Source organism: Neoarius graeffei, chromosome 9 (genome assembly GCF_027579695.1).
Source record: "Neoarius graeffei isolate fNeoGra1 chromosome 9, fNeoGra1.pri, whole genome shotgun sequence".
NCBI lineage: Eukaryota > Metazoa > Chordata > Actinopteri > Siluriformes > Ariidae > Neoarius > Neoarius graeffei.
This window is the reverse complement of record NC_083577.1, coordinates 24,041,164-24,065,372: the sequence shown is the minus strand read 5'-3', so window position 1 is coordinate 24,065,372 and position 24,209 is coordinate 24,041,164. Positions and strand designations below refer to the sequence as shown.

Below are 24,209 nucleotides of genomic sequence, written 5' to 3'. Positions count from 1 at the left end.
AAATGAAATATCAAGCCTTCTGGACAGTATACGACAACTACATTTGTGGTCAGAAGTTTACATACAGTGACATGAATGTCATCTTGGATATGAATGCCATGGCAATATTTGGGCTTTCAATGCTTTCTCTGAACTGTTCTGTTTCTGTAGCAGAATGATTGTACAGCATACATCTTAAAAAAAAAAAAAAACTAGAATTCGGTGCACAATTTTCTTTGGGTTTTCTGAAAGCAACACAGGGTCAAAATTAAACATACAGGGTAAAAAATGTACATACAGCACACCTAACATTTGGGTAAAATGTCTCTTCGCAAGATTCACCTTGACCATACATTTTTTGTTTACCATGAACAAGCTTCTGGCAGAATTCTGGTTGGATATTTCACCACTCTTCATGGTAGAACTGGTAAAGTTCAATTCAATTTGTATTTTTTTTTTGGCATGGACTCGACTTATAAGCATGGTCCATATACAGTGGGGCAAAAAAATATTTAGTCAGTCACCAATTGTGCAAGTTCTCCCACTTAAAAAGATGAGAGAGGCCTGTAATTTTCATCATAGGTATACCTCAACTATGAGAGACAAAATGAGAAAAAAAATCCAGAAAATCACATTGTCTGATTTTTAAAGAACTTATTTGTAAATTATGGTGGAAAATAAGTATTTGGTCAATAACAAAAGTTCATCTCAATACTTTATATACCCTTTGTTGGCAATGACAGAGGTCAGAACGTTACAGAACAGAGGTCAAAACATTACAGAACGTTTTCTGTAAGTCTTCACAAGGTTTTCACACACTGTTGCTGGTATTTTGGCCCATTCCTCCATGCAGATCTCCTCTAGAGCAGTGATGTTTTGGGGCTGTCGCTGGGCAACACGGACTTTCAACTCCCTCCAAAGATTTTCTATGGGGTTGAGATCTGGAGACTGGCTAGGCCACTCCAGGACCTTGAAATGCTTCTTACGAAGCCACTCCTTCGTTGCCCGGGCGGTGTGTTTGGGATCATTGTCATGCTGAAAGACCCAGCCACGTTTCACCTTCAATGCCCTTGCTGATGGAAGGAGGTTTTCACTCAAAATCTCACGATACATGGCCCCATTCATTATTTCCTTTACACGGATCAGTCCTCCTGGTCCCTTTGCATGGGCCTGGACATGTACTGGCTTAAGCAGGGGGACACGTCTGGCACTGCAGGATTTGAGTCCCTGGCGGCGTAGTGTGTTACTGATGGTAGCCTTTGTTACTTTGGTCCCAGCTCTCTGCAGGTCATTCACTAGGTCCCCCCGTGTGGTTCTGGGATTTTTGCTCACCGTTCTTGTGATCATTTTGACCCCACGGGGTGAGATCTTGCGTGGAGCCCCAGATCGAGGGAGATTATCAGTGGTCTTGTATGTCTTCCATTTTCTAATAATTACTCCCACAGTTGATTTCTTCACACCAAGCTGCTTCCCTATTGCAGATTCAGTCTTCCCAGCCTGGTGCAGGTCTACAATTTTGTTTCTGGTGTCCTTTGACAGCTCTTTGGTCTTGGCCATAGTGGAGTTTGGAGTGTGACTGTTTGAGGTTGTGGACAGGTGTCTTTTATACTGATAACGAGTTCAAACAGGTGCCATTAATACAGGTAACGAGTGGAGGACAGAGGAGCCTCTTAAAGAAGTTGTTACAGGTCTGTGAGAGCCAGAAATCTTGCTTGTTTGTAGGTGACCAAATACTTATTTTACCGAGGAATTTACCAATTAATTCATTAAAAATCCTACAATGTGATTTCTTGGATTCTTTCCCCCCATACTGTCTCTCATAGTTGAAGTGTACCTATGATGAAAATTACAGGCCTCTCTCATCTTTTTAAGTGGGAGAACTTGCACAATTGGTGGCTGACTAAATACTTTTTTGCCCCACTGTATTTTCAAAAGGGTTGAAGTCGGGGCTTGTTTTAAGGTTAATGTCAGCCTGCTTTATCCTCCACAACCAGCTCTGATGCATGTTTGGGTTCATTGTCCTGTTGTGACTCCCAATCATGTTCAAGTTTCCAGTGGTTTGAGGTTATGCTGAAGAATCCTGAGGTAGTCCTCCTTCTTCATTATTCCATCTACTTTGTGCAATGAACCAGTTCCACTGGCAGTAAAACAGCCCCAGAGCATGATGATCCTACCACCACCAGTTGATACAGTGTCCCTCTGTACATGGTGGTAATTGTGGCCAAACAACTCAATCTTTGTCTCATCTGACCATACAGCTTTCCTCCAGAAGGCCTTTTCTTTGTCCATATGGTCAAAGAAACCACAAACAAGTTAAGTTTGAAGGTGTCAATTTTGGAGCAGGGGGTTATTTCTTGGATAGCAGCCTCTTAATCCATGGTGATATAAAACCCACTGAACTGTAGACAGTGATCCATCAGCTTCCAGTTCATAGCAGGGCTGTACCATGGTGATTCCTGGGTTGTTCCTGACCATCCAAACCAATTTCCTTTCAGCTGATGGTGACAGTTTGGGTTTTCTTGAAGCAAAGTGGCTTGGCAAAGTGACTACACCTCCCAGTAACTTACATACAATTGTTTGAATTGAGCTTGGGATCTGCAGTTGTTTATAAATGGCTCTAAGAGACATTCCTGAGTTGTGTACATCTGCACATTGAGGTTATGCTGAAGAATTCTGAGGTAGTCCTCCTTCTTCATTATTCCATCCACTTTGTGCAATGAACCAGTTCCACTGGCAGTAAAACAGCCCCAGAGCATGATGATCCTACCACCACCACCAGTTGATACAGTGTCCCTCTGTACATGATGGTAATTGTGGCCAAACAACTCAATCTTTGTCTCATCAGTGCAGAGCTCTTTCTCAGCTCTGCACTGAGCTCCTTGGACTTTCCCATTTTACTGTGTGTAGGTCAATCCAATAAGTGCTGTAAACAAACCCTTTTTATGAAGGCACAGAGAAGCTACCAGCTGTAGTCAATCATAATCACTAACAGGAAGTTAAGAGACCTCGGCCTTGGCAAGATAACAGACATTTTGGAAGTTTCAGCACCTCTGAATTAATAATTTAAGTGAGTGCATGTAAATTTTTGACCCTGTATGTATACTTTTGACCCTGTGCTGATTTCAGAAAAAACCCCAAAATTGTGCACTGAATTCTAGTTCTTTTTTTTTTTTTTAAGATGTATGCTGGACAATCATTCTGCCACAGAAAAAGAACAGTTCAGATAAATCATTGAAAGCCCAAATATTACCATGACATTCATATCCAAGATGACATTCATGTCACTGTATGTAAACTTCTGACCACAACTGTATATCCTACAAGTGTGCAAGTCTAAGCATGCTGCAAAAGTTGTATGCAATCTGCCACTTTTTTGATTTGTGCTGAAATTGTTCACTTGCTCAAAAGTACAGTTCAAACCTGTTTGTGGACTTTGGTGAGCTGTTCCAGATTGTTCTCCAAGAAAATGATCTTCTGTTTCAGAGCCAGGCTGCCTCCTGCCTCCTCGGAGTCCAACTCGACATTCTAACAGAAAGAAAAGTGAGTCTCAGTCGTTATGATTCTGTTACAGTGAGCTGAAGGTTGCAAGTTCAAATCCTTGTTCTGCTTTAATGAAGGTCTGGCATTGGATTCTGCGACCCTTTTCAACTGGATAAAATCTAGCACTTTCCATATAGACTGGTACCAAAATTCAAAAAAGTGCTTATTTAAGGAGTTAAAGGCATTTTTGAGACAAAGTCGGCAAACAGTCTTATTTTGTCAATTTGGGTGTGCTGAATTCAAATCTACAATATGCCGAGCTCTATCTGACCTCTGTTGACCTCTAGAGGTCATTGAACTTTGGGCCTGTAAACGTCTCAGCTGAACCCAGTTTCTCAGCTTTCTAAGGAATGAAATGTACTAAAATGATTAATGAAGTTAGCAAATGGCCTTGTTTGTTAAATGTTTGGGTGCTGAATTCATTTTTCATTTGTAAAACGACATATGACCTCTGATAACCTCAAGGTCATTAAACTTGGCCTATAGGCCTATGCATTTAACGGCATTTTTAAACTGACTTTACTCCCCCAAAAAGAATATGAACAGACAAAAAACAAATAGAAAGGAGCAAATACAACATTAAATGCCAGTCCATGTACGTGACTTACTTTTCACAATGAGAATGCCTAGGCGATCACCTTACATAACATTGCATTACATTTAGCGGTTATTGTTTATACAAAGCTACTGAAAAAAGGACAGATTCAGCAGCATACAAAATGTGGGGGCATACAGGGTATACAGGTTAATCAGGGTTAGTATATATGAGAGTTTTTTTCTTTGTTGTTTGTTTTGTTTTAAACGGGGAAAAGCCTTTACAAAAAACAAACAACAAAGAAAAAAACTAGCACTAACCACTACACCACCGTGCCGAGGGGCAACATCCCATCCCATCCCATCCCATTATCTCTAGCCGCTTTATCCTGTTCCACAGGGTCGCAGGCAAGCTGGAGCCTATCCCAGCTGACTACGGGCGAAAGGCGGGGTACACCCTGGACAAGTCGCCAGGTCATCACAGGGCTGACACATAGACACAGACAACCATTCACACTCACATTCACACCTACGGTCAATTTAGAGTCACCAGTTAACCTAACCTGCATGTCTTTGGACTGTGGGGGAAACCGGAGCACCCGGAGGAAACCCACACGGACACGGGGAGAACATGCAAACTCCGCACAGAAAGGCCCTCGCCGGCCATGGGGCTCGAACCCGGACCTTCTTGCTGTGAGGCGACGGCACTACACCACCGTGCCGCCCTGAAACGTAGTTTATTTTACAAAATAAAAATGAACCTGGATATATCCTTGTACCTTTTGCACATAAGAGCAGATAAATCTGGATTACATCATTACAGCACAATCAAATACTCGATTCTGATTGGTCAGAAAATGTTGATTCATTTTCTGTAACAGCAGATTTGATCATAATTTCTAATTACAGAGTGATTTCTGTTACAAAAGCTTTTATTTTGTGTTTATGGAAGGACTCTCGGCTGCACAGTGGTGTCGTGGTTAGCGCTGTCGCCTCACAGCAAGAAGGTCCTGGGTTCGAGCCCAGCGGCTGACGAGGGCCTTTCTGTGCGGAGTTTGCATGTTCTCCCCGTGTCCACGTGGGTTTCCTCCGGGTGCTCCGGTTTCCCCCACAGTCCAAAGACATGCAGGTTAGGTTAACTGGTGGCTCTAAATTGACCGTAGGTGTGAATGGTTGTTTGTCTCTGTGTCAGCCCTGCGATAAGCTGGCAACTTGTCCAGGGTGTACCCCGTCTGTCAGCTGGGATAGGCTCCAGCTTGTCTGCAACCCTGTAGAACAGGATAAGCGGCTACAGATGATGGATGGATGGAAGGACTCTCTAGTGTCAGACTGAAGTAAAGCTGTTCCTGATTTCTTTCATTCATTTATTTATTTTCTTGACAAGAACGTAACTGAGACCCTCGTGAGAGAATAACAGTTCATAGCTACTATTATGTAAGTGTACCTTATTTTGCAGATGTTCCTCAACATTAAAAGTACACTTACTGGCCACTTTATTAAGAACACCCATCCTCCTGCTGTCTGTTTTATGCAGTTATCTAAAATCAGCCAGTCTCCTGACAGCAGTACAATGCATCAACTCATGCAGATACAAATCAAGGGCTTCGCTTAATGTTCGCTTCAAACATCAGAATAGGAAAAACTGTGATATCAAAATGTGACTCTTTCACTGTGGCACTGTGGGTGTTGGTTTGAGCCAGATGGACTGGTTTGAGTATTTCAGAAACTGCTGATCTCCTGGGGTTTTCACACACAACAGTCTCTAGAGTTTACATAGAATGGTGCAAAAAACAAAAAACATCGAGTTGAGTGAGTGACAGTTCTGTGGGTGGAAACAAACGCCTTGTTGATAAGAGAGGTCAGAGGAAAATGGCCAGATTGGTTCAAGCTGCCAGGAAGGATATAGTAACTCATATAATCACTCTTTACAACTGTGGTGAGCAGAAAAGCATCTCAGCAGAAGAACACATTGGGTTCCAGTCCTGCAGCCAAGAACAGGAATCTTAGAATCAAGAACAAGTTCCTATTAAAATGGCTGGTGTCATTCTTTAATAAATATATGTATGCTTCCTGAAAAGAGCACACTAACGCTACGTTCACACTGCAAGGCTTAATTCCGATTTTTTTGTGAAATCCGATTTTTTTGTGAGGTCGTTCACATTAACAAATATATGCGACTTGTATGTGATCCTCAGTATGAACGAAAAGCGACCTAAAAGTGTTCCGCATGCGCATTGCAGGATACGGCGACGTCACACGCAGTGAGCATGGCCAGTGTTTACGGAAGTAAAACCGCCCGGTTGCGGTATGACTCATCCAATCTAGCTTGAATAGCTGCATCCCCCCAAATGGAAATCAGCTCCCTAACCTCTGCGTCCTTCCATTGAGAAGATTCAGAACCTTCACAGCCCGAAGCGTCCCTCGCATTGATGTCATGCGCAGGGGCGCAGATACGTTTTTTGAACTGGGGGGGACAAAAAACTGGGGGGGACAAAGCTGTCAGCAAACCAACCCCAACCCCGATATGCCTGTCAAACTTGTTGTTAGTAACCATAGCAACCAAGCTCGAGCTCACAACCTGTGCAGTCTGCGCAGCTCAACCAACCGAATATCAGTCTTTGTTTTGTTTTATGCGAGTTGTTGCAACTATGTATGTACTGCTGTGCACCTCAATAAACCAAAGGGTAATTAGTCTTTTGATTTTTCCGTGAGGTTTGCCTTATGCAAAGAAAGACAGCATAGACGTTTTTTCCTCCCTATAAGTGGGGGGGACCGAGCGAGGTGAATTTAAATCTGGGTGGGACGAGTCCCCCCTCTATCTGCGCCCGTGATTATGCGCCATGTTGTTGTAACTTTTTTTGAGAGACCCACCGCCTACTTCAGCGCAGAATAGTGACGTTTGTGGCTTGTTGATGATGTGCAAGGCGGATGAATGCGACCTGGCGGTTCAGACTGAAGTCGCATATGAAAAGAGCGGATAGGAATCGGAATTGGGACCACATATCCAAACGGCCTGGGTCGGATTTGAAAAAATCGGATCTGTGTCGTTCATATTGTCAATAAAAGATCGGATACAGGTCACATATGGGTGAAAAGATCGGATTTGAGTCACTTCAGCCTGCAGTGTGAACGTAGCCAAAGTGACAGTTTATGCACTGATGGTACTTTAAATTGTGTTAAATAAAGCACTATATAAATAGCATACCTGATTATAAAGGATCGAGTCTTAAACACAGATGTCAATCCTTACAACTGCCGAGGTTGCGAAATTTTTTATTTCAATCTTTCAACAGCACAAACACGAATAGAAAAGGGCACATCTGTGAGAGCATGGGTTCATTTTTAAGAGTTTGCTTAATCATCACTCGGATGAGGCAATGATGCTTTTACTTCGCATTTCACTCAGAGCTTCAAGTGACACCATTTCCTGAGTTTAATGGAAATATCTCTTGTGTTGCTGTTTGAGCATGTACATCCTCATCAGTCATTCAGCTCCTGGCTCTAAAACGCAGACTTGAAGCCAAAAGCACATCTGGAGGATGAGTCAGCTGCCCAAATTCTCTGAGGATTCATCGGAAATGCAAGTGTAGTAAAGGAAAAACACCAAAGTTATTGTCAAGAAGTTGTAACACTTACTGTCCTGACACGTGTGTTAAGATCATCGATGAAGAGTTTGCGCAGATTGTGGAGAGTTTGGAGCTCTTTTGTCTGGGAAAGCAGGAGAAATAATGCTGTTAATAAAACGCCTGAATGATGAACTGTATTACTTCAGTCAGGTGAAATATAAGCATGCTTTTAACTCCTTCGACAGTGGATATAAAAAGTATACACACCCCATTAAAAATGATAGGTTTGGGGGCGTCATGGCTCAGCTGGATAAGGCGCCATACCATAAATTCAGGGACCCGGGTTTGATTCTGGCCCGAGGTCATTTCCCGATCCCTCCCTGTCTCTCTCTCCCGCTCATTTCCTGTCTCTACACTGTCCTATCCAATAAAGGTGGAAAAATCCCCCAAAAAATCTTTAAAAAAAATGATAGGTTTTTCTGATGTAAAAAAAATGAGACCATGATAAATTATTTCAAAAATTTTCCCACCTTTAATGTGACCTATAACCTGTACAATTCAATTGAAAAACAAACAAATCTGTTCGGGGGAAAAACATAAAATAGACTGCATTTCCGCAGAGAAAATGCAAAGTGTGCTTGCTGAGCTGTAGCAGAACAGCTATCATGCTAGCATGCTAAAAGCTAGCATGCCAACATGCTAATGCCAACATGCTAACAACTAGCATGCTAACAGTTAGCATACTAACATGCTAAAACCTAACATGTTAACATGTTAATGCTAACATGCTAATAGATAACATGCTAACAGCTAACATTCTAACATGCTAATGATTAACATGCAATTTGTTAAAATTCTAACACTTTAAGGCTAATATGCTGACAGCTATCATGCTAACAGCTAACAGGCTAACAGTTAGCATGCTAACATGCTCTGGCGAACTCGCTAACAGCAAACATGCGAACTCTGCATGCTACCATGCTAATCCTAACATGTTAACAGCTCTCATGATAACATGCTAATGGTGAACATGCTAACAACTCGCGAGCTAACAGCAGGCATGATATCGTAATGGGTAACATGCTAACAGCTAGCATGGTAACACGTGAATGCTTATATGCTAATTGCTATCGTGTGTGCGTGTAAGTATTCCTAATAAAGTGGCCATTGAGTTGAAGTTGATTTGCTGTCAAAGTCTCAAATGAGCAGATCCTTGCCAAATGCATCATCACCTATGTGGGAAGGGAGGAATGACTCAGTCAAGCTTCCATTGATTAGCGACAGAATGGAGAAAAAATGGACGGATGAAAGGCAAGACAAAGATGAGTGCGGGTCAGAACCGATATCATGTGTGTGATGGTGATTTGGCCTGAGGTGCCGTATGAAGTTTGGTGGATGTGTGGTGAAGTGTTACTGAGAAAAACTCCATTCATTTGAATGGGGCCAAAAATCAATGCAAGCCTATGGAGGTAAAAAGAGATGCGTGAAAACCAAGGAAAAGACGAGTGCAGGTCTCAGATGAGGGGATGGATCTGTGCGGGGACTTGGCCTGAGGCATCAAGTGAAGTTTCTTGAAGTTTGGTCACTTGGTTAAAAAAATTGATGGAGAGTGAAAGTTTTTCTCCTGAAACACCATTCATTTTCAATGGGGCCAAAAATCAATGCAAGCCTATGAAGGAAAAAGGGATGAGCAAAAAGAAAGGAAAAATATGAGTGCGGGTCAGAACCGATTGCATGTATGTGTCGGGGGAGTTGGCCTGAAGTATCATATGAGGTTTGGTGCATCTGCGATGGAGCGTGTCCGAGTAGGATGATTCGATTCATGAGCCCTATTCATTCTCTATGGGAAAAAAACAAAAGAAAAATGACAAGAACAAGAGAACGGGCGTGTTGATACAAAAGTTGTATACAAGCACACTACACCACTTCGGGCCAGACGTCTCAGAGTTGGAACGGTGTCTCTATCTCGAACACCCTAGGAGGAGTAGTGGATCCAAAAAACGTGTCGGAATAAGGCAGAATAAGTAAACTTAAGAAGAACAATAGTGTACACAGCAGCCTTCAGCTGCTGTGTGCTTGAGCAAGCACACTAATTACAGCATTCAGTCTTTTTGGGTTCACACCTGCCATCAATTAAAATGACTCTGATTAACCCCAAATAAAGTTCAGATATTTACTCAGTTGCATCCTCCAGCAAAAGCCAGGGTTCACAGAGAGCTTACAAAGTATCAAAGGGATCTCATTGTTGAAAGGTATCAGTCAGGAGAAGGGGACAAAAACATTTCCACGGCATTAGATATACCATGGAGCACAGTGAAGACCGTCATCAAGAAGTGAAGAAAACATGGGACAACATTGACATTACCGAGAACTGGACGTCCCTCCAAAATTGATGAAAAGACAAGACGAAAACTGGTCAGGGAGGCTGCCGAGAGGCCTACAGCAACACTGAAGGAGCTGCAGGAATTTCTGGCAAGTACTGGTTGTGTACTACATGTGACAACAATCTACTGTATTCTCCATATATTTCTGGACTATGGGGTAGGGTCACAAGACGGAAGCCTTTTCTTACAAAGAAAAGCATCCAGGCCTGGCTAAATTTTGCAAAAATAAAAAATACATCAACTCTCCCAAAAGAATGTGGGAAAATGTATTATGGTCTGATGAAACCAAGGTTGAACTTTTTGGCCAGAAGATATGTTCGGCGCAAAAACAACATCAAAAGAACACCATACCCACGGTAAAGCATCGTGAAGCATCGTGTTTTGGGGTTGTTTTTCTTCAGCTGGAACAAGGGCTTTAGTCAAGGTGGAGGGAATTATGAACAGTTCTAAATACCAATCAATTTTGGCCCAAAACCTTCAGGTGTCTGCTAGAAAGCTGAAGATGAAGAGGAATTTCATCTTTCAGCATGGCACTGACTCCAAGCATACATCGAAATCAATAAAAGAATGGCTTCACCAGAAGAAAATGAAAGTTTTGGAACGGCCCAGCCAGAGCCCAGACCTAAATCCAATTGAAAATCTGTGGGGTGACCTGAAGAGGGCTGTGCACAAGAGATGCCCTCACAATCTGACAGATTTAGAGCACTTTTGCAAGGAAGAGTGGGTAAATATTGCCAAGTCTAGATGTGGCAGGCTGATAGACTCCTACCCAAAAAGACTGAATGCTGTAATTGAATCAAAAGGTGCTTCAACAAAGTATTAATTTAAGGGTGTGCACACTTATGCAACCAGCTTATTGTACTGTACGCTTTTTATTTTTTTGTTTTTCCCCCTAACAGATTTGTTTGTTTTTCAATTGAATTCTGCAGGTTATAGGTCACATTAAAGGTGGGAAAATTTTTGAAATTATTTATCGTGGTCTCATTATTATTATTATTATTATTATTATTATTATTTTACATCAGAAAAAACTATCATTTTAATGGGGTGTGTATACTTTTTATATCCACTGTAGTGTTCTGATTACAGGTTGTTCTTGGTGAAATTGATGAAAATAAATAAATAATGTAAATGTTGGTTCCTGTTGCAGACTTACCACCGTCTCTTCAAGACCCTTCAGATCCTCCTTGGCCTGTTCTCGTTTCTCATTTAACAAACTAATTAATTGACAGAGACAAAAGACATACATTCTTCAAATACAATCCTTCACATGCTAAAACTAACACTCTTTCTGGATACAGAGAGCTCCCTTTCTTGTTCGGCTAAGCTGATCATGCTAATCGTTCAAAGCTGCTAATTTTCGTGTGCAAGTCCATTTCATGACATGGTTCAGAAAATATACATATACAAATCCACTGTAGAGACTTTTCGCCAAATTTAAGCCCAAAAGTATGTTTCAGCATGAAATATTAGCAAAAATAATGATCACCAATATCACACAAGAGTAACCTTGACTTGTAAGTGACGTCAAAGCCAATTACACTGCGTTCACACTGCAAGGCTTAATGCTCAATGCCGATTTTTATGTGAAATCCAATTTTTTTGTGAGGTCGTTCACATTAACAAATATATGCGACTTGTATGTGATCCTCAGTATGAACGAAAAGCGACCTAAAAGTGTTCCGCATGCGCATTGCAGGATACGACGACGTCACACGCAGTGAGCATGGCCAGTGTTTACGGAAGTAACCTAAAGTTTCCTGTGTATGACAGTAGCCAGCATGGAGTACCTGGCGATGATGCAGTTGTTGTTGCGACGGAGCCAGAACATGCACAATAGCCTGATGTTAAGGAGGAGGTTGAGAAGGAAGAGGGCAAGGGTTTTGGCTCAGGCGTTCTGCGGGGTAGTGACTGCAACCTCCGTTCAAAGGAACATCAAAGCCATGTTGTTGTAACTTTTTTTGAGAGACCCGCCGCCTACTTCAGCGCAGAATAGTGACGTTTGTGGCTTGTTGATGACGTGTAAGTCGGATGAATGCGACCTGGCGGTTCAGACTGAAGTCGCATATGAAAACATCGGATAGGAATCGGAATTAGGACCACATATCCAAACGGCCTGGGTCGGATTTGAAAAAATCGGATCTGTGTCGTTCATATTGTCAATAAAAGATCGGATACAGGTCACATATGGGCGAAAAAATCGGATTTGAGTCACTTCAGCCTGCAGTGTGAACGTAGTGTTAGAAACCCGGATGTCGGCCATGTTGGTGGATATAGAAATGTGGGGTCAAGTGATATTCCATAGAAAACACTGTAGTCACGCACGCACAACTCTCTTTGTTTTCACTGCTTTAAGCGTTCTTTTAGCTATGCCATATCTTTGTGATGTGTATGGTTGTGGTCACAACAGAACTCGTAACCGTGGTGAATTCAGATTTTTTAGAATTCCGTCTGTGAGTCGGAAAGAAGGCGAGGAAACTGAGGCTTAGTACGGAGAGGAAACGAGCACGGCTGAAAAACACCGGCAGGGCTGATGATGATTTAACCGAGGCTAAAACCAAAACAACTCGTGTTTTTAGTGATCATTTCATCTCGGGTGAGATTTAAAAGCTTTCTAAATAATCTCATGGAAGAATTTTATTTCGTGTTGCTAGAATTTTGCTATAAAATGAGCATTCTCTTGTCGTGGTTCACTCGGTCGTAGTTATAATTTGAACACGTGTATTACCATTTTGTTTCTAGGAGCGCCAGCAAAATTATACGACAGAAACAATCCAGACTGGGCACAAGAAATGCATTGAAATGTGAGTTGAGCCATAAAGCTAGAGACTTATCAAAATTTCACACTTTGTCTGTTGTTTACACACAGAAGTAAACTAAATGCAAAAGAAGCCCAAACTTACCCTTGCAAATACAACTGCTTTATCATCGTTGATTGGTTTAATTAATAGGGTATTTACCCATCCAAAGACAAAGAAGTACGCAATATCTGGGTACTTGATGGTCGGTAGAAGTGTCTTCAGAAAAATCTGACTTTTTTCAATAATATGGGTCAAACCCACACATACAGTTGTGGTCAGAAGTTTACATACAGTGATATGAATGTCATCTTGGATATGAATGTCATGGCAATATTTGGGCTTTCAATGATTTCTCTGAACTGTTCGTTTTCTGTGGCTGAATGACTGTACAGCATATATCTTTAAAAAAACTAGAATTCAGTGCACAATTTTCTTTGGGTTTTCTGAAATCAACACAGGGTCAAAAGTATACATACAGGGTCAAAAAATTACATACCGTAGGCACACGTAGCTTATTAATTCAGAAGTGCTGAAACTTCCAAAATGTCTCTTATCTTGCCAAGGCCAAAGCCTCTTAACTTCCTGTTGGTGATTATGATTGACTACAGCTGGTAGCTTCTCTGTGACTTCATAAAAAGGGTTTGTTTACAGCACTTGTTGGATTGACCAAAACACAGTAAAATGGGAAAGTCCAAGGAGCTCAGTGCAGATCTGAGAAAAAGGATTGCAGATGTACACAACTCAGGAATGTCTCTTAGAGCCATTTATAAACAACTGCAGATCCCAAGATCAGTTCAAACAATTGTATGTAAGTTACTGGGAGATGTAGTCACTTTGCCAAGCCACTTTGCTTCAAGAAAACCCAAACCGTCACCCTCAGCTGAAAGGAAATTGGTTCGGATGGTCAGGAACAACCCAGGAACCACCATGGCACAGCCCTGCTATGAACTGGAAGCTGATGGATCACTGTCTACAGTTCAGTGGTTTTATATCACCATGGATTAAGAGGCTGCAATCCAAGAAATAACCCCCTCCTCCAAAATTGACACCTTCAAGCTTAACTAAAGTTTGCAACTGACCTCATGGACAAAGAAAAAGCCTTCTGGAGGATAGCTGTATGGTCAGATGAGACAAAGATTGAGTTGTTTGGCCACAATGACCACGATGTAAAGAGGAACACTGTACCAGGTGGTGGTGGTAGGATCATAATGCCCTGGGGCTATTTTACTGCCAGTGGAACTGGTTCATTGCACAAAGTGGCTGGAATAATGAAGAAGGAGGAGAGCAATTGCAGCGTTATGGACGTGACACTTGAAATGACTCAAAATGGCAACAAATGACCCAGTGCATGTTTTATTGTCTCCCAGTATTTAAACAGGTGTTGCATATTTTAAGGCTGTACCATACTGGAGAAGTGATAGAACAAGAACAATTCCCATAGTACATCTAGGGCATGCCAGAAAATGCCAATAAAAGATGCGTTATGGATGTGACAGAAAAAGTATCACTTTTCTTGGGTGACTGTACATTTTTATCAAACTCTGTGAAATTGTAAACCTAATGTCGAAATGGAGATATCCATTTGATAGAGGGGTCCAAGGTGAATATTAAAAAATTTTTGTTTAAAATATTTTGTATTTCATGCAGAGTTTCGGAAGGAAAAGTCAGCGTTATGGATGTGACGAAATTCCGTTATGGATGTGACGCGTCTGAAATAGACATGGCATATGTTTAGAAAATCAGCAATTTAACCACCATAACCCTTTGAAAAACTCTCTAAATATCAGCTAAAACTATCAAAGTTCTTAAATAATATTTAGGATGGCTATTGTTTTGCTGTTTTGTGGATTTTAGCATACATTTCTGTGGCTTGTGGGAATAATATAGAATTGTACATGATCAAAGTTGATTTTAGCTTGGGTTTTACATTATAAGAAAGAAAGACTGACAGTGACATATTAGGTTGGTTACAAATTGGTTCAACTTATTCACATCTGTAAAATACAGGCCTAGGTGATATCTCTGGGAGTGGTTTTGATGTATTACATGTTGCTTTATTTTTGCATGGTGAGGTTGACATTTACATGGAATTGCCCATGACTACCTCAGAATTCTTCAGCATAACCTCAAACCACTGGAAACTTGAACATGATTGGGAGTTACAACAGGACAATGAACCCAAACACGCATCAGAGCTGGTTGTGGAGGATAAAGCAGGCTAACATTAAGCTTAAAACAAGCCCTGACTTCAACCCTATTGAAAATACATGGATCGTGCTGCTAAGTCAAGTCCATGCCAAGAAAAACAAAACAAACTGAATTGAAATCTAACAATTCTACCATGAAGAGTCGTGAAATATCCAACCAGAATTCTGCCAGAAGCTTGTTCATGGTAAACAAAAAATATTTGGTCAAGGTGAATCTTGCGAAGAGACATCTCATCTCATTATCTCTAGCCACTTTATCCTGTTCTACAGGGTTGCAGGCAAGCTGGAGCCTATCCCAGCTGACTACGGGCGAAAGGCGGGGTACACCCTGGACAAGTCGCCAGGTCATCACAGGGCTGACACATAGACACAGAAAACCATTCACACCTACGGTCAATTTAGAGTCACCAGTTAACCTAACCTGCATGTCTTTGGACTGTGGGGGAAACTGGAGCACCCGGAGGAAACCCACGCGGACACAGGGAGAACATGCAAACTACGCACAGAAAGGCCGTGCCATGGGGCTCGAACCCGGACCTTCTTGCTGTGAGGCAACAGCGCTAACCACTACACCAGCGAAGAGACATTTTACTCAAATATTAGGTGTGCTGTATGTACATTTTTTTCTTACCTTGTATGTATACTTTTGACCCTGTGTTGATTTCAGAAAACCCAAAGAAAATTGTGCACCAAATTCTTTTTTTTTTTTTTTAAAGCTGTATGTGGTGGGGTGGCGGCACGGTGGTGTAGTGGTTAGCGCTGTCGCCTCACAGCAAGAAGGTCCTGGGTTCGAGCCCCGGGGTCGGCGAGGGCCTTTCTGTGCGGAGTTTGCATGTTCTCCCCGTGTCCACGTGGGTTTCCTCCGGGTGCTCCGGTTTCCCCCACAGTCCAAAGACATGCAGGTTAGGTTAACTGGTGACTCTAAATTGACCGTAGGTGTGAGTGTGAATGGTTGTCTGTGTCTATGTGTCAGCCCTGTGATGACCTGGCGACTTGTCCAGGGTGTACCCCGCCTTTCGCCCGTAGTCAGCTGGGATAGGCTCCAGCTTGCCTGCGACCCTGTAGAAGGATAAAGCGGCTAGAGATAATGAGATGAGATGAGATGAGATGTGGTAGGGGTGGCACGGTGGTGTAGTGGTTAGCGCTGTCGCCTCACAGCAAGAAGGTCCGGGTTCGAGCCCCGTGGCCGGCGAGGGCCTTTCTGTGCGGAGTTTGCATGTTGTCCGCGTGGGTTTCCTCCGGGTGCTCCGGTTTCCCCCACAGTCCAAAGACATGCAGGTTAGGTTAACTGGTGACTCTAAATTGACTGTGAGTGTGAATGGTTGTCTGTGTCTATGTGTCAGCCCTGTGATGACCTGGCGACTTGTCCAGGGTGTACCCCACCTTTTGCCCGTAGTCAGCTGGGATAGGCTCCAGCTTGCCTGTGACCCTGTAGAACAGGATAAAGCGGCTAGAGATAATGAGATGAGATGAGATGTATGCAGTACAACCATTCTGCTACAGAAAAAGAACAGTTCAGAGAAATTACTGAAAGCCCAAATATTGCCATGACATTCATATCCAAGATGACATTCACGCCACTTTATGTAAACTTCTGACCACAACTGTATCTATCTTCTCTTTATAGTCTTTACTGGACCATTCAAATCATGGTAATATTGAGAAAATTCAGCATTGTTAACAGACATGCTTTCTGAGTTGCTTTGTATATCCACAATCATGGCGGGTGCTCATGACAGCACATTTTGATCACGTGGTTGCAAGTCAAGGATAAATGCTAGCTAGCTGGGGAAAAAAAATTATCCACCAAAGCTAACTAGCTAACAGTCAACAAATTGCACTTCTTTAATCTTCAGTGGGGCAAAATAGTTATTTTAGAGTTCAGTTCTGAGAATTGTTGTTACCTCACCCATGACGGAGTAAGCAGGGTGAGGTATTGTAATCAGTGTGGTTTGTTTGTGTCTGTCTGTTAACAATCTAGCGTCTAGATGGTTGCACCAATTGACTTCATATTTTCAGGGTAGGTGGGCAATGGTCCGTAGATTACCTGATTAAATTTTGGGAGTAATCGGGTAAAGGTGAAAGTTCAAAGGAAAGGTCAACCTTTCGGTCAAAATAAAATTTTCCGTTATCACTCAAAAATGGTTGCCGATAGACAGTTGTTTACTATTATGAGCATAAAGGAACTCCCATATGGCCTTTCATTTGGCACTATGATCTTTGATCTTGAGTGACCTTGAAAAGGTTTGAATTCGTTATCAGTATAAAAGACACCTGTCCACAACTTCAAACAGTCACACTCCAAACTCCACTATGGCCAAGACCAAAGAGCTGTCAAAGGACACCAGAAACAAAATTGTAAACCTGCACCAGGCTGGGAAGACTGAATCTGCAATAGGTAAGCAGCTTGGTGTGAAGAAATCAACTGTGGGAGCAATTATTAGAAAATGGAAGACATACAAGACCACTGATAATCTCCCTCGATCTGGGGCTCCACGCAAGATCTCACCCTGTGGGGTCAAAATGATCACAAGAACGGTGAGCAAAAATCCCAGAACCACACGGGGGGACCGAGTGAATGACCTGCAGAGAGCTGGGACCAAAGTAACAAAGGCTACCATCAGTAACACACTACGCCGCCAGGGACTCAAATCCTGCAGTGTCCCCCTGCTTAAGCCAGTACAAGTCCAGGCCCATCTGAAGTTTGCTAGAGAGCATTTGGATGATCCAGAAGAGGATTGGGAGAATGTCATATGGTCAGATGAAACCAAAATAGAACTTTTTGGTAAAAACTCAACTTGTCGTGTCTGGAGGAGAAAGAATGCTGAGTTGCATCCAAAGAACACCATACCTACTGTGAAGCATGGGGGTGGAAACATCATGCTTTGGGGCTGTTTTTCTGCAAAGGGACCAGGATGACTGATCCGTGTAAAGGAAAGAATGAATGGGGCCATGTATCGTGAGATTTTGAGTGAAAACCTCCTTCCATCAGCAAGGGCATTGAAGATGAAACGTGGCTGGGTCTTTCAGTATGACAATGATCCCAAACACACCGCCCGGGCAATGAAGGAGTGGCTTCGTAAGAAGCATTTCAGGGTCCTGGAGTGGCCTAGCCAGTCTCCAAATCTCAACCCCATGGAAAATCTTTGGAGGGAGTTGAAAGTCCGTGTTGCCCAGTGACAGCCCCAAAACCTCACTGCTCTAGAGGAGATCTGCATGGAGGAATGGGCCAAAATACCAGCAACAGTGTGTGAAAACCTTGTGAAGACTTACAGAAAACGTTCTGTAATGTTTTGACCTCTGTTCTGTAACGTTCTGACCTCTGTTATTGCCAACAAAGGGTATATAAAGTATTGAGATGAACTTTCGTTATTGACCAAATACTTATTTTCCACCATAATTTGCAAATAAATTCTTTAAAAATCAGACAATATGATTTTCTGGATTTTTTTCTCTCATTTTGTCTCTCATAGTTGAAGTGTACCTATGATGAAAATTACAGGCCTCTCTCATCTTTTTAAGTGGGAGAACTTGCACAATTGGTGACTGACTAAATACTTTTTTGCCCCACTATAGGTATAAAATAAGTGCTGCTGGGCAAGGTTTGTTTTGCCTGGCAACACTTGTTATTGTTGTTTTACACTTCATTCACTGACATGTTAGTCTATTTTCACTTTGGTTGATAGTCCAGTCCTAGAACTGCTAATCAAGGGGAAAGTCACCCTGGTGAAAAATAAATGTGCTAAGTGTACTAAAATTTAGCATACTTTTGTGTACTTGAAGCCACACTAATAATCAATATACTTCAAGTGTGTTTATGGTTAGTTAACTTGAGGCATGCTATTTTGGAACAACTAATTTTGTACTAAATATATTTTAATTGTAATTAAATTGTAGAATAGTGCAACTTGAAGTGTATTTAGTATACTTTTATGTGCTAAAGTGGAACAACTTAAAGTATATTTTGTATACTTTAAGTATATGACTTTATATGTACTAATATACGCTTAATTAGTACTTTGTATTATAAGTACCTTAAAAATTAGTACACTTTAGAAATTACACATAACTTTCACTTAGAGGCTGTCCACACGGCAACAGATTCAGGTGAATCTGATAAAATTGTTTATCGTTTCGGCCTGGCGTCCACATGGCACCGGCGTTTTGGGTGCCCCAAAACGAGAACGGGTTCCAGAGTGGAAAAATCTGGCAACGGCGCCATTGCGAAGTCGTCTGGATGAGTAGAACGGATTTGTTTACGATGACGTCACAACCACATGACTAGAACAAGCAGCACTCTCGCTGTTTTGTATGAACCACTGCATTGCATTCACTTTTGTATACAGCTTTTCTTTTAAATAAACAAGTAACTGAACCATTTCTTGAATTTCTTTTTTTTTATTGGATAAGACTGCTTTTCAAAATGTTCACACATAATATAAAAAGTTATATAAATTATATAAAAATCCTTTTCAAAATGTTCACACACAATAAGAAAATTAAGTTATATAAAACTATGCACACTAATAAAACTGATTTGTACACACAGAAGGCACGATTTCCTGGCGTAGTCGCAGCCATCTTCTTGTTGTTGTTGTGTGTTTGTTCCTGTCAGTGCTTCACGCCGGGTAGAAGAAGGGGTTTATGCGCATGCGTCCTACTTCTATTGTTCTAGTGTCTCCGATGGGACCGTCTTACAGCGCACGTAGAGGTGTGGCATGTGTATTGCATCGTTTTCAGCAAGCGTTGCGTTGCCATATGTACCTGATATTTTACTGATCCGTTGCCCATGTGGACGCGATATTTTTTTTACCCTAATCTCGTTGCCGTTGTCATGTGGATGTAGCCTTAAAGTATATTTTAGTATAATATACACTACCGTTCAAAAGTTTGGGGTCACTTTGAAATGTCCTTATTTTTGAAAGAAAAGCACTGTTCTTTTCAATGAAGATCACTTTAAACTAATCAGAAATCCACTCTATACATTGCTAATGTGCTAAATGACTATTCTAGCTGCAAATGTCTGGTTTTTGGTGCAATATCTCCATAGGTGTATAGAGGCCCATTTCCAGCAACTATCACTCCAGTGTTCTAATGGTACAATGTGTTTGCTCATTGCCTCAGAAGGCTAATGGATGATTAGAAAACCCTTGTACAATCATGTTAGCACAGCTGAAAACAGTTGAGCTCTTTAGAGAAGCTATAAAACTGACCTTCCTTTGAGCAGATTGAGTTTCTGGAGCATCACATTTGTGGGGTCGATTAAATGCTCAAAATGGCCAGAAAAATGTCTTGACTATATTTTCTATTCATTTTACAACTTATGGTGGGAAATAAAAGTGTGACTTTTCATGGAAAACACAAAATTGTCTGGGTGACCCCAAACTTTTGAACGGTAGTGTATTTCTATAAAGTGTAATATAGTATAATTATTTTAAAGTGTGTTAAAAGTGTTAGTGTGAAAGCGTGATGTTAGTATACTTTTTATATATTTACAAAAAGTACAATTTGTGTAAGTACATTTTCAATATACTATTGAAAATATGAATATACTTTAAATACAATAAAGTACTTTTTTTTTGTTGTTGTTGCCAGGGCAGGTTTAGTCCTTGCTTCATCCTGACCTAAAGGGAGCGTTTCAGCAGCACTTTACAGTTAGTCTATCCAGCTCTCTCATCTCCTCATCTATACACTCTACTCAAACAGATCTGCTTCCAAAGCTTGAACGTTTTATGCTATATCCCATCACGCTCATCATCTCGCAGCCAAAGCAGCTGTAACTCAGAACAACTGTGTTGTATTCTGGAACTTGGAGTTCACCATGTCCAGTCCAGTCTCCATGACTGATTTCTCATGAATGTGATGTTGAATGCTGCCACAGAACAGTGACAGAGAAAAGAAGCTGTTGCTCTTTTGTTTATAGGAGCTAAGAATGAAATGCCTTACGTTTGAGGTTGTTGAAAATTGCTCTCCTCTTACATGGCATTGTAACTATGCGAGCTAGCCAGATCCCCCTGTGACACCAACGCAGCTAACAACCTCAAGTATCTTCTCAGAGGAATAATAAAAATACAGCACCAATTAATAAATTAGCACCAGAATCTCTAATTACATCACAAACATTTCATATTTAATGCATTTCAGGATGGACTTGTACTTGAAGTGATTAATAAGAAAACTATTCATTCACTTTTGGTCTTTGTTTTGTTAATATTGATGACAATTCCCCAAATGGCAACACTCATTCTTTACTCCATTTTGACCAACAGGGAACGGATTCTGTTCTGATTCACGCAATAAATTTAGAACCATTCAGGGGTGTGTTTCCTGAAAACCTCTGAAGGCTAAGAGCGTCTTTAACTGCCTCTGAAGATCCATTGTCAGGCAAACGTTTTTTTCCTGAACAATGTCGTAGCCAAAGTAGCACTTTAGTTCACTCTTAACTTATGATAGACAACAACGAGCGTCTCCTCACAGCCAAAGACACAGAATGCGCATGCGCCTTCGAGAGACTCTCACAGGTGGTGTTTACATTAGACCGTATCAGCGGATCATCAGATTAACGTTTTTAAAACGATTCGCGTGCATACAGCAACGCCAATACACGGATACGCTCGGCTCCGCAGGCATCCTGCGCTCCAAATCACTCCGCCCTGAACAGCGAGTGCCCTCTGGAGGGTGCGCACTCCGGCCCTGCGCAACTCACAGAGCGCGCGAGTGAAGCGCACGAGCAGTGATTCGGGACAAATAGCAGGAAGTGAAAGTCCGCACCGTTTTTCAGCAGTCGCGTCACATGACCAACGTGGCATGACCAACGCCAGCGAATCAGGAAGGTGGATGTCACAGTGACGTTGTCCAATGACGACGTCAGCTAGAGCTCAGCACAGCGTATGCTCGTTCCTCAATGTTTACACAGCACCGGATCAGATACGTCATGGATTGAATACGTGGGCCCTGGCGGATTCAAGTTGTTCCGCCTGTGGAGTCGTTTCCCGGCGTTTTAATGTGAACGGACAGTGCATCCGCGACGAAAACGAGACGGATACGGTCTAATGTAAACACCACCACAGTCAACGGGCAGAAACTGGTGATGAATCTGCTGCCGGTGCTCAATGAGTTTTCCTGTCCATTGCAAATACATCGAGTTAATTATTAAATAAATATACGTAAAACATTATGAATATACAGGGTGTTTCAAAAAATTAAATTTTTTGAGATGTAAATATCCCAGAAACTACATAGTCGAGGCAAATGAAACTGAACAGGCTTAATGTTGAGCAATATAAGATTTATTCCTCAAAATTTGAATGAGAAATTCAAAAGGTATGTGGATTCCATGAACAATTTCACAAATTTTCAATATGCGCGCCGCCTGAGACACAGACACACAGCCTTCCTCTTTGAACTTTTTGTGCCGTGTCCAAATCTGCATTGCAGTTGGTGCATTTTTAAAGAATTCTCTCATAAACACAGGCTGCACAGTCTTGTTCGAGCGTACACACAAAACACCTTTTTTTTTCCAGTGAATGGCGTTTCTATACCTAAAAAGATAAAAACAAAAAAACATTAAACATAAAAGTTTGACCTGTTTCCACACATGCTGTTAAAATTTGAGGTCAATTGAATGAGAATTGGTAAAGTTATTAGATTGTCAAATGATATCAAATTTTTTGAAACACCCTGTATTTCAATGTTATGGGATTATGTATGGATATCGTAATGTCACATTCATATCGCCACATTTTAATCACATTTAACTCCATTAGGCAAGTGATTATCTCCTTTATTTTGTATGTGTGTGTGAGAGAGAGAGAGAGAGAGAGAGAGAGAGGTTTTGATCCGTCTGTACCGAAGGAGGTTGACTTGAAAAATTATGATCTAGGAATGTACAGCTCTGCTGCCTAAGAGATTTTGCCTCAAACAGCCAGTCACTGACTATATATATATATATATATTAGTGCTGTCAAAAATGTCGCGTTATTAACGCGTTAACTTGACTCAATTTTAACGGCGATAATTTTTTTATCGCGAGATTAACGCTCTGTGACATGATGCCACGCCCCGCACAGCCAGAGTCCTCTGCCCTCCCCCGAAGAGCCACGGTGCTCGGCTTAGGTTTCGTTTTCCCATCGGCGGCTCCAGCCCCACTTTGCAGTGGCTGTGACAAGACGTGTTATGCTCTGCAATAAAAAAAAAACATTGGTACAACCAGTGTTCGAACTATGCCGATATTTTCGGGGGGGGGTCCCTTTTTTTCCCTTGGGGGGGTGCTTGCGCTTGTCTCAGAGCGCGGCTCTCCATCGCGCGCTCACTTCGGATATGCAAATGCTGCCCATTACACACGATTGCTATGTCAATAAACATCATTTTGCCAATATTTTAGAGACCTCCCAACATTTCCCAAATCATGTTTTCAAGGGATCTCATGTCTGTTTCAGGGGATCTCGGATCCCCCGAGTACCCCCGTAGTTCGAACGGTGAGCAAGCCCATTCACTTTTTTATGCTGGTAAGAGAATTACAATGGTTCTTCATGTGACAAAAATGTGCGATTAAATTGCGATTAATCGCGAGTTAACTATGACAGTCGCGACATTAATCGCGATTAAATATTTTCATCGCTTGACAGCACTAATATATATATATATATATATACACAGTTGTGCTTATAAGTTTACATACCCTGGCAGAATTTTTGCTTTCTTGGCCTTTTTTCAGAGAATATGAATGATAACACAAACTTTTTTCCCCACTCATGGTTAGTGGTTGGGTGAAGCCATTTATTGATAAACAACTGTGTTTTCTATTTTTAAATCATAATGACAACAAAAAACATCCAAATGACCCTGATCAAAAGTTTACATACCCCAGTTCTTAATACCGTGTATTGCCCCCTCTAACATCAATGACAGCCTGAAGTCTTTTGTGGTAGTTGTGGATGAGGCTCTTTATTTTCTCAGATGGTAAAGCTGCCCATTCTTCTTGGCAAAAAGCCTCCAGTTCCTGTAAATTTCTTGGCTGTCTTGCATGAACTACGCGTTTGAGATCTCCCCAGAGTGGCTCAATGATATTGAGGTCAGGAGACTGAGATGGCCACTCCAGAACCTTCACTTTGTTCTGCTGTAGCCAATGACAGGTCGACTTGGCCTTGTGTTTTGGATCGTTGTCATGTTGGAACGTCCAAGTACGTCCCACGTGCA

At 41.7% G+C, this 24,209-nt stretch overlaps 1 protein-coding gene across 1 annotated transcript in view; it reads right to left on the bottom strand.

Moving 5' to 3' along the window:
• Positions 1–24,209, bottom strand: part of kif5c (kinesin family member 5C) — a 152,566-nt gene that overhangs the window by 12,380 nt on the left and 115,977 nt on the right. Inside the window, 3 exon segments of the mRNA XM_060930522.1 lie at positions 3,400–3,504; positions 7,690–7,761; positions 11,160–11,220. Coding sequence (XP_060786505.1) covers positions 3,400–3,504; positions 7,690–7,761; positions 11,160–11,220 — 238 coding nt within the window.